The sequence below is a fragment of the Bombina bombina genome, chromosome 1, assembly GCF_027579735.1.
Source record: "Bombina bombina isolate aBomBom1 chromosome 1, aBomBom1.pri, whole genome shotgun sequence".
Taxonomy (NCBI): domain Eukaryota; kingdom Metazoa; phylum Chordata; class Amphibia; order Anura; family Bombinatoridae; genus Bombina; species Bombina bombina.
The window spans coordinates 730,257,597-730,269,724 of record NC_069499.1 but is presented as its reverse complement, the minus strand read 5'-3'; the positions used below and the strand labels follow the sequence as shown (position 1 = coordinate 730,269,724).

General features: G+C 34.3%; 1 protein-coding gene across 1 annotated transcript in view; it reads left to right on the top strand.

Moving 5' to 3' along the window:
• ATP11C (ATPase phospholipid transporting 11C) overlaps nt 1–12,128 on the top strand; it is a 345,758-nt gene that overhangs the window by 264,315 nt on the left and 69,315 nt on the right. The window contains 6 exon segments of the mRNA XM_053699245.1: nt 1,349–1,517; nt 2,760–2,862; nt 3,370–3,515; nt 8,384–8,443; nt 10,533–10,660; nt 11,383–11,518. Coding sequence (XP_053555220.1) covers nt 1,349–1,517; nt 2,760–2,862; nt 3,370–3,515; nt 8,384–8,443; nt 10,533–10,660; nt 11,383–11,518 — 742 coding nt within the window.

Genomic DNA, 12,128 nt, shown 5'->3' with positions numbered 1-12,128 from the left:
ACAGGTCTTGACAATACTGGATTTATTCAGTGACGTTTCGGGGAATACACCCCTTCATCAGACCCCGAAACGTCACTGAATAAATCCAGTATTGTCATGACCAGTGAGTGCTGTCTCCTGATTTCCATATATATATATATATATATATATATATATATATATATATATATATTACAGTAGATATATGTTAAATCAAAGTAAGCATAAAAAGAACTGTGTAAAAAAAAACAGAATACAAAAACAGAATACAACTTACTTATTTTCTTGCTAAATGAATACTTAGAAATTCTCAGTGTAGTCACTGTCTGCAGCTAGACGACAGAGCTACCATTATATAAATAGAAGTTCTATTGTCACATGATTTTGCAGCAAGCATCCTCTGCTGAGCATGGGCAATAAACTGACTGCAGCTTTTATAAGTCTCTCCTAGAAACACTTCCAAAAAAAAGCTGCTCCTTTGCCTTTCTGTAGATACCACAGTGGGACTGTGACAGGAAGTAATGGTCACTTTACAAATGAAGTTCAAAAAAATAAACGAAAAAAAAACCTTTTAAAAATGATGAATAATACTCATTGCAATGATTTATATTAAGTATAACCCAGTTGTTAGTACATTTTTATTAGAATAATGAATTAATTTGATAGTCTTATTAGGTAGTGACATTGTGTCATTAGCTTTCCATTGTGGGGATGCCAAACCTTCTTTGAAATAAATTGTTTATATTGGAAAGTGTGGAACAATACTAAAATGCTGCAAACAAATGCATGTGGTACAGTGTATCATACACTTATTTGGCACCTATTGTAATGGTTAAATATTTTGACTCTACTTTATACCACAGAATCGGTTTAAAGGGACATGCAACTCAAATGATTTATTTCATGATTTAGAAAGAACAAGCAATTTTAAACAGCTTTCTAATTTACTTCTATTATCTAATTTGCTTCACTCTCTTTATATCCTTTGCTGAAAAGAATATGTCGATAGGCTCAGTAGCTGCTGATTGGTGGCTGCACATAGATGCCTCGTGTAATTGGCTCACCCATGTGCACTGCTATTTCTTCAACAAAGGATATCTAAAAAAATGAAGCAAATTAGATACAAAAAGTAGATTGGAATATTGTTTAAAATTGTATTCTCTATCTAAATCATGAAAGAAAAATTGTGGGTTTAGTGTCGCTTTAAGGATGAAATGGAGATTTGTGAATGTTCAACTAATGTCGACTGTAGATAATCTTTTAGAACACACACGTTTTGATCTTGATTACTATAAGCACAACATCACCTTTTTATCACTTGTAGCAGTTATACACAATCATTCAAATTCTCTTTTATTTTGCATTTCAGGAGCTGGTCTGGAAGCCAAGAATATGGTTTGATAATCGATGGCTCTACATTATCACTAATATTCAATTCAAACTGCAGCTCGAGCCACTACAAAAACATCTTTTTACAGATTTGCCAAAAATGTACTGCAGTCTTGTGCTGTCGCATGGCTCCTTTGCAGAAGGCGCAGGTACCGTTTTATAGATAAACATTTAAATGCATTTAAACATTATATTGATGCTTTCAGGACTAGCAAACATTGGTAGTGTCATGCTGTAAATATACAGGGTATATTAAAATGATAAGTTGTGAAAACTGAGTTTCATAATTTAGTGCTAGTTTGTAATGCTCACTTCTGCTCTCAGTTGTTTTTAAACGGATATGAAACCCAATTTTTTTCTTTCATGATTTAGATAGAACATGCAATTTTAATCAACTTTCTAATTTTACTCCTTTTATCAATTTGTCTTTGTTGTCTTGGTATCTTTATTTGAAAAAGCAGTAATGTAAGCTTAGGAGCCAGTCCTCTTTTGGTTCAGTACCCTGGGTAGTGCTTGCTGATAAAAGATACCAAGAAAACAAATAAATTTTGATAATAGGAGTAAATTAATTAGAACGTTGCTTAAAATTGCATGTTCTATCTGAATCATGAAAGAAAAAATATGGGTTTCTTATCCCTTTAAATAACAAATTCCACCCACCTCTTATTTGGAGTAGCCAAATTCAGTTGTTTGTTAGTCTGTTAACTATATCATTTCTGCTTATTAGGGACAAATGTTGCAGGGTTAGGCTTGTGAAGCCTGGCATGTGCTCTTCTATTGCCCAGAATTTGAAAACTCTCTTAAGTTTCAGACTTAAATGACCATTAAATATAGTAGAATTCCATATTTAAAACATGCATAATAAAACAAAAATCCAGTAGCACTTATTTTAAATTAGAAATGAGTAGTAGATATTCTTCTGCCAAATTTCAAAGTAAATTCCATTTCCCCTACCCCTGTATCATGCGATATCCAACAACCAACCACAAAACGCATATATGTATATACTGTGCACTTTGCACATGTTCAGTAGGAGATGGCACCTCAGAAAGTGTGCATAAAATAGACTGTAAAAATTGATAATAGATGCAAAATAGGAAGGTTTTTTAAATTGGTATGCTCAATCTAAGTCATGAAAGTTTATTTTTTACTTTAGTGTCTCTTTAAATTACAGGAAACAAGGTCAAAATAAATAGTGAAAATATATTGCAAAGTTTGTTTTGTTTTTTTAATTACACATAATTTAACATTTTATATTACAATCTCAAAGAATTTATTAACTCCCTTTGTATAATTGAATGCATCTTTTATATGACCAGTATCATTTTATCCCTTTGTTTCATATATATGTTCAGCTAAAGACCAAAATAAGATATGTTTACCTTTTTTAGATTGTTAAAATGGTAAAGAACACCAAGGGTAATCCAATTACCTTATCAGTGGGTGATGGCGCTAATGACGTCAGCATGATCTTGGAAGCACATGTCGGGATAGGTAAATAATTATAATCATTATAACTAATCACTTTTTATGCAGTTTCATAGCACAAATGTAAATTGTACTTAGAAGGGGGGAGGGAGGTAAAAGTGAAAACTTTCAAATGCATTAAAGGGATAATGGTCAAGTAAAAGATATATTTGCAGCTGGTTTTTGTGTCCCAGTCCCTCTGTATAAATCAGCCAATAACAATTAGCAATCTTTATAATGCGTTTGAAAAGTGATTTATTGTATAAAAATATAAATGATATACATATATTTAATTACCAACGTTGTATTTAGGAAGAAATCATATTACACATTACATATTATCCAGATTATAGATAGAGAGTTAGCTAAAAGATTTTATAATATGTTTTGATTCACCGTAAACTACATATAGACAATTTTAATTGTGCAATTCACATTAAACAATCCGTTTTTTTAATTTTCACTTGAAATATTGAGTGATGCAAATAAAGTAGCCTGCTATGTTGATTTTATGATATGTATGTTTTTTTACAGGCATTAAAGGAAAAGAAGGTCGTCAGGCATCAAGAAATAGTGATTATGCTGTGCCAAAATTTAAACACTTAAAAAAACTGCTGCTAGCACATGGGCATTTGTATTATGTGAGGATAGCCCACTTAGTGCAGTATTTCTTCTACAAGGTATGAGTCTCTCCATATTAAAGTCTCTGTACCTTTTACCCATAGCGCAATGTCAGTTCTGTCATTTTATTGTCATGTCATATAAGGCTTCCCAGATCTTGAGAATCCTTCCTCTGCTACCTTTGCAGACCTACATCAGGGTTACCAGTTGCCATTTGAACCCTGGCATGCATGCTCCCTTATACATAAAGGTATACCGGGGTTTACTCTCAGGAGTCTTGACTTAGATGCTGATGAGAACCTCCAATATGTTGCAATAGCACTGTGTTTCTGGATTTGCCACCTTAAAGGATTATTCTGTTATAGCATCCCGCCATTTGGTGGTTGGTAAAAAAACAAAACACAATACTCCAAAAGTAAGAAATGACTGAAGCCCAACTTGACTTTTACCAGTGTAGATGTCAATCTTTCCAGATAAGGCGAGGTCCTCAGGCATCGTCCAGCTTAATGACATAGTGACTTTGTTCTAACGTTTTGCCAGGATTAAATCTGAGTGTAGTATCTTGCAGCAAGTTATCAAAGAAGAAGGTTTCTAACATGGGAAAGTCTAGAAATTGATTTGTTAGTTTGCAAGTTTGTGCAGAATAAGGAACCCTCCCTCATTTGTTCTCTAAGTTATATGTTAGTGTCATTTAGTTTCTATGTTAAGTGTTAGTGATCCCTGAGATTTGAGCTGTACATAAATATCACAGTATGTCGTCTGGGACAAGTTGCTACTGGTTTGGAATTGTAAATATAATGTTCTATAAGTAAGTAAACTGCATCCACACACTCCAACACAACAGCTTGTGAAATACAAATACGTCTCCTCTATGGTGGTTAGTTGAGGATTGTCATTGCTGTTGTGTATTTGATGAGGTTTGACTTTCACAGTGTTTTTGCAATTTTAAACCAGTAGCACCTTGAAATGAAATATGCACTGTGATCTTTACCGTTGGATTACCCTTAAAGACACAATTATTGCGCTGCTGGGCCACAATACTTATTATGAGTATGGTGACTTTATCTTATAGAGCTGGAGTACTGCATATGCAATATTGTCAACCCAGAGGCTTTACCAGCATGTACTCTTGTGTGACCTGTACGTATACGTGGTATTATAGGTCCTCTTGTTAAATCACTGTTGCCTTGGACTAATTATTTCCAGCCAGAGAATTTGTTACCATGAGATAGCTACTGTCTCTTATAATATCCACTATATTTATGCATTCTAAATAAAACCTTTTTTTTTTTTTACTTGGTTTATCTATCGTGATGGTCTGGACCAAATGGTTTGAGTAAATAATTAATAGCTAATAGTTTTTCATAGGTTCATTACAATTTAAAAATTTCTTAAGTTTTAACCTCTAAGAAAAGAATCTGGAAATCCAGTCTGTTCTTCAGACCAGGTGTAGGTGAACCTCAGAATAAAAAATCACAATAGTGTAGTTTGTACATACATCCAACAAATGGTTTTAATCTTATTAAAAACAGGTTATAATTATAAGGCTTAACACATCTCAGCGGAAAACCACTTTTTTAAGAGCTAGTAATGCAATAAAAGAACTTAAAACCATTTTGGATCTAACCCAAGTCCATTCTTCAATAAATATGGCTGAATCTTTACTCCTCCTTGAGTACATTCCTTTGGCGTTTTTTGATGTGTGTACACTCTACACTAATGGGATTTTCCATTCTAAGATTTACACACACACTGCTGGTCTGAAAAACAGACTGGATTTGAACCATAAGTTAGTGGATTCATTTGGGGTCCTCTTCTGATTAATATTTAACATTTAGAGAAAAGTTGGATATAGTATTTCTTTAGTTCATGTTATATAAGTAAATACAAATATATTGCTGTTTTTATCAATTACATTACGTCCATCTCACAAGAAATACTTTGAGATGTGTAGTGCCCTTTAATAATATGTACCAACAATTATTACTTACTAGTTTACATGGAATGTTTCAGCAGATTGAATATTTTTGTAAGTCAGGATAACATAATACCAGATGCTAAAGTATTTATCGCTTTGCATCATTATAATGCAATTGGTACTTAATTTCTGAGTGTAACACTTCTAATGTTTTCAAATTTATAGAGAAGATAACAGAAAACAAAATTGAGATTCATGGTAAAAAAAAAAACTTTACACTGACCTTATTGAATGGCATGTTAATAATATGTTAATAGTATATTAATAATATGCTTATGTATTAGGAACATTAGTAGAATAGTTTGAAAATGTACAAGCTTTATCAATTTTTAGACTTAAAGGGATATGAAGCGCAAAAAATGTCTTGTGATTAGGACAGATCATACAATTTTTTGAAAAGTTTCAAATTTACTTCCATTATTAAATTTGCTTTGTACCTATTGTATTCTTTGTTGAAGAGACACCTATGTAGGCATCTGGAGCTCTTCATGGCAGGAAATAGTGCTGCCATCAAGTGCTCTTGCAAATGGATAACCTTCTTCCAAAACTGCTGTCATATAGTGCTCCAGACACATGCATGCTCCTGAGCTTATGTCCATGCTTTTCAAAAACAAATACCAAGAAAACAAAGATAATTTGATAACAGAAGTAAACTAGAAAGTTGTCTAAAGCTGCTGTATCTGAATCATAAAAGAAAAAAAATGGGTTTCATGTCCCTTTAAGGGGACATACAAACCCTTTTTCTAGAACATTTTTTTTTTAAACAAATTAACACCTTATTCACTGCAATTGTATTTCAGTAGCCAATCTCTTCCTAAAACTTGACCACCACTTGAGCCATTTATGATTTGTTACTGCAGTAGACAAGACAATGCCACTTCATTCTATTAGGATGAATTGCATTGTTTTGATTATTATTAATATACTTTATTTATAAGCCGCCATCAGTTGGTTGAAGGCAGTTATTGGGTAGGTGGAACTAATTTATTAGTGAGTTGGATGGTGGGCTTCCCTGAACAAAAAATGTCTTTAGGGAGCAGATTAGGGGAAGTCTGATAGCATTAGGAAGTGTGTTCCGGTGGGCTGGTGCCACACAAGAGAAGTCCTGCAGTCTAGCATGGGAAGAGGTGATAATAGAAGATGCAAGGAGCAGATAATTGTTGGGTCTTAGGGAGTGGGCTAGAGTATATTTATTGATTAGTGAGGACAGGTAGTGGGGAACGACATAGGTGAGGGCTTTGTAGGTCGGGGCGAGAATTTTGAATTTAATTCTGCTTTAAATGGGGAGCCAGTGAAGGGACTCGCAGAGAGGTGGAGCAGATACAGAGTGGCAGGAAAGGTAGATTAGCCTGGCAAAGGTATTTAGGGTGAATTGGAGAGAGGAAGGCCAGTTAGTAGGTTATTGCAGTAAAGTCGGGAAATTACAACGGAGTAGATTAGTTGCTTAGTGGTGTCAGCACTCAGAAACGGACACATTTTGGAAATATTACGTAGGTGGTTGTGGCAGGTTGGAGAGAGCAATTGGATGTGGGAGATAAAGGACAGATTGGAGTCAAGTGTAACTCTGAGGCAGTGGACTTGGAATGATGGGGAGATAGTGATGCCATCGACAGTGATAGAGTAGAGGTGGGGGGGGGGGGTTAGAAGCAGCTCAGTATGGGACATGTTAATTTTTAGGTGCTGAGAGGCCATCCAGGAAGAAATGCCAGATAAGCAGTCACTGACGTGAGAGAGGAAAGAGGGAGAGCGAACAGAGGTGGAGAGGGAGATCTGAGTGTCATCAGCATAGAGCTGATATTTGAACCCATAGCTGCTGATAAGTTTACCCAGTAAAGAAGTATAAATGGAGAAGAATAAAGGACCCAGGGCAGAGCCTTGAAGTAGTCAACTGACAGAGGCTTTGAAGAGGAAGAGTCGCAGGCAAATGACACAGAAAATATTATTTTTTTTTGCAATTTGCTATCCAAATACACCTACTGAGTATTACATAACATGTAAAGGGGGGGGGGGGATAAAGAATGTAAGTAGATTGCAAAGTTTTTTAATATACAAAATTTAACATTTTATATTCAGATAATTTTATAGGTCCCCAGTTCGTGAGGCAAGTCTTTCGCTTTCTAGTAATGCATTACAAATATAAATATTCACATGTTTCGCTTTTAAGTAGCTAGTAGAAACCACGCAGGTTTACAATAATTAAAAGCTCATTTAGTTACAAAATGAATCACTAACAATTGAAAAAGTATCATTCATAATCTCCATTTATAATATGAGATGAACTTTGATCCGGAATTTTTACTTTTCAATGAATAATTGATGATTCTTACAGTAATTAAAATAACTTTTGTGTTTATCAACTGTGGAATGTGCAGCCTTTTTCACTTGTTGAGAAGTTTTGATTTTACCTATATGCAGGTTACTTTCTCTCATTTGCAAGAATACAATTATATTCCTTGTCTTCTGTAGTAGAAATCTTCTATAGTTGAAAAACAGATGTACCTTATATTCTATCTCTATTCAGGAGAGAACTATATATGTCTCCAAATAATATTTTTTATCATCCTTGTTAACGTATAAAACATGTTATGAAATTGTTTCTAATGTGGTTAGCATACAGCAATTACATTTTAAATTAAGTGAAATTAATCTGTGCTTTGTCCCACACTCCCTAAAGAGACTAAAAAGCTAATTCTAGAACCCACAAATTGCCTAAACCAGCCATTTTGTAGCATTTGTAGGTTACAGAATTTTCTCTAGGGGTTGTGGTACAAGTGCAATTTTTACACAAGGCAAGAGGTGCTCTGTGTCTTTTTAAAATAAATTATTGAAGATTATACTTGGAACATTTCACATGCACCTATTGCTTTAAAAACTGTACAGTTGTGTCAGATTAAACCTTGCTGTTCAAGGACAGACTTTTATTCACATTTAATTCATTTTATATTTCAGAACCTGTGCTTTATCCTACCACAATTTTTGTATCAGTTCTTTTGTGGATTCTCACAACAGGTGAGTATAATATGCCATGCAAGCCTGCAAGGTTGTGTGTACAGTTTAGTGATTCATTGTGTATATGGGATGGTTTTGTTTAAGGTGTCAACATACAAGGGGAATTTAATGTGATGAAATAATCTGTTTCTTAAAATGACTCTAACTACATATAATAAATAGTCAGACATATGCTGTGTACTGTACATCAGCACACAGTGGGCCAGGGTGGGGCTGTCTTGCTCAGAGCTGCACATCCCACGCATTCAGCATCTTAGACCCCAGGCATAACAGGGTGTGTACACACTGCACTGCAAGTGTAGATTTGGTTTAACACAAATAGGGAATTAAAGTGAAATTGCCTCTAATTAACATTGGGTGTTTTCTGCCTTTGTATTCAAAAATTACACGTGGTTGTAAACTCTAAACTTTCTGATTCATAGCAAGCAATCTAAAAAGATCTTAATGAAAAAATGTGATTTTCAGAAAGTAAAAGTATTTAGGTGTAAGTACATAAACACAATTTCTCATATGCAACAAGATGCAACAATTTTAATCAATACAATAACATAGTTTGACTTTAATTAAAAAAAATATATGTTTTACCAAAATAAAAGGGACAGAGTGCTTTTATTATTATTTTTTACAACTTATTGTGTGCTCAATGGTCCATTTACCTGCAGGTGTATTTAATTATATAAAAATAACTCCTTTACAGTTATTTTGACATTTAAAATAGCTGCTTTTGCCAGCTGTATCCCCACCTTTACTGAACGTTTCAATACATCAGTACTGGTTATAGAAAAGCTTTGCAAAACAAGAAGGTGCATAAGAAATCACACTTCCAGTGGGGATGTGGGAGAGAGAGTAAGTAAAATGTAAATTTTCAAATGTTCTCTCTAAGGGCTTGATAAACAAAAACTTGCCAGCATAGAAAGAAATCACACAAAATATTTGGAGGCTTCTTTTCTATGCAATGTATGTGTTTATCCTTTACATATATAATTATGGATAGCTAGATAAACATTTCTCAAGAAAAAAAAATGCCTATTTTAACTTTTTTGAGGGGACAGACCTCTGTTATGACAAGTCTTAGATAATCTCGCCAGAGCAGAGAGCTTTAGTTTATCATGCCCTCAGTATAGGCCTTTGTGTATACAGTGAGAAATAATATAAGGAGGACTTGGTGTATATATAGATTGGATAGACGTCTGCACTCCCTGCAAGCTCAGCAATTTGATTGGGTTGTGGTTTCAGTTAGCAAAGACAGCTGTTTCATATAGAAAAATAAACCTAAAATAAAATGTCCCCAAGCTTTTTTTTTAACTCTGCAGGTGGTATAACAAGTCATTGGAAACACATTAAGCGGAAAACAAATTTTACAGTACACTGTATTTTAAAAAAAATTTCATTAGAAGTGTAAGCTTGTGATATATCCACATAACAAAATGTACCACCTGCTTGTAATGACCAACCTGACCATTCTACCGTTAGCAGCTGCACATGCAGTAAAGAGAGTCAATTGGAACGTAATCTAATCGCTCATTATATATTTTATGTAATCACCAAAGTAGTTTATTGAAAACTGTTGTCTTTTTATTTCCTTCCAAAAAATCATTTTTAAAAAAATCTAAAATAACAATAAGAGTGCTGGGGATAGATTAGGAGGCACAGAATCAGTTAATAAGTCAGGACAGTCAGTGGAACAAGAGTGGTGCTTCTTTGGCTGCAATGAGATACTTTTGTTGACATACCAAGTGTTTTTTAAATACCAACATGCCATGGCTTTCCATTATGTTTTTGGAGAGGGTCCACGATTACATTTTCCTAAGTCATTGGTTTTACATATCTTCAATGGGCTCTCCTGGTTTGTGCCATATTCACACCATTCTCTGCCAGTCATAGGGTGATGTAAGTGAGGTTCTTCATGGCAGATGGGTAACAGGACTGTAGTGCAAAGGAAGTAAGGGATGCAGAATAGATAATCTAGTCAGGCACGTCCATAATATCACTATAATCTGATGCATTTTGTTAAGATGGGCTTTGTTAGACGATAAAGAACATACATTAGGCTTCCGTTGTCTAACTCAATCTCTCTGTTACTTTACAGCCACTGTATGATGCTGCCTATCTTACCATGTACAATATCTGCTTCACCTCACTACCTATCCTAGCATACAGCCTATTGGAGCAGCACATCAGCATTGAAACATTAATTTCAGATCCTAAATTATATATGTGAGTATGAATTAAAGAGAAAGTAAAGTCAAAATTGAAGATTCATGATTCGGTTAGAGCATGCAATTTTATACAACTTTTCAGTTTATTTTGATTATCTAATTTGCTTTGTTATCCTGAGATATTTTGTTGAAGAGCATACCTAGGTAGGCTCAGGAGCAGAAATGCACTACTAGGGGCTAGCTGCTGATTGCAAGCTGCACATGTATGCCTCTTCTCATAGGTTCAGCTAGCTCACAGTGGTGTATTGCTCCTCCTTGAACAAAGGATACCAAGAGAATGAGGCAAATTTGAAAATACAAGTACATTTGAAAGTGTTTAAAATAGTATGCTCTACCTGAATCATGAAAAATCTTTTGGGTTTCATGTCCCTTTAATAATTGCATTATTATTATATCATATTAAAAAAAAGGCATTCTCTTTGCCATTCGTACCTAGTCACGTTATATCTGGAGTGGACATGCACCACGACCACCCCAAACATTTATCTCTATAAAAATGTAATGTCACTGAATGCCGATAATCAGAAACTGTATTAGACAGAATATAAAGAATTCATCCAGTCTGGTGTAACCCATAGGCAGCTGCCTAATGTATCTGCTAATAGACCACACCCCCTTCCAGCAAAGGAACTGGTAGGATATATTGTTATAATTGTCAATTGAATTTGCAATTCAAACACTCTATGATGACTATTCTAACAATAAATTGCTTCTAAACAGGAGGATATCTGATAACGCAATGCTGCAGTGGTGGCCGTTTCTCTACTGGACCATACTAGGATTGTTTGAAGGGCTTGTATTTTTCTTTGGAGTTTACTTGCTATTTCAGAATCCATCACTGGAAGGCAATGGACAGGTAATGTGTTAATGTATAATTGCATATCCTAAAATACACAAATGTCACAAATTGTAAAAATGTCATTTTAATTTGTGTCAGTATATGATTGTGTTGTCTGTTAATAAAAACTGTTTTGTGGACTATTAATAAGGTGTAATTTATACATACAAGTAAAAAAACTTTAACAAAGAAAAAGCATAACCAGAAAATAGGAATTTACTTGATTATTATTCAGTACCATTCTTCTGTGTTTTGTTTTTTAATTTTATTTTGTCATTTTTAATTTGCCAGTTTTTCCAACGGACTCATTATCATTAAAAGCACGTAACAATTAGATTAGTATTCTTTGTAATGACAAATAGTATATTCTCTCTTTAGTTTTGCTTTACTAAATGGATCTCACAGTTTTCTAAAACGCACAAAAAGTTTTGTATTTATTTATTATTCTATCCAGAGATCAATTACAGAAGAATCTAGCAAAATAGTAATCATATAATAGGCTTCCATAGTCACCACCCCCAAGGCAGAACATTGAGTGATCTGAGATGTCATCGCAGAAAATGCAGCATGTCTGCAGAAAGAACAGCACTTGAACTTTTCAGCACTGCTCCACATTAGGCTGTTCTTT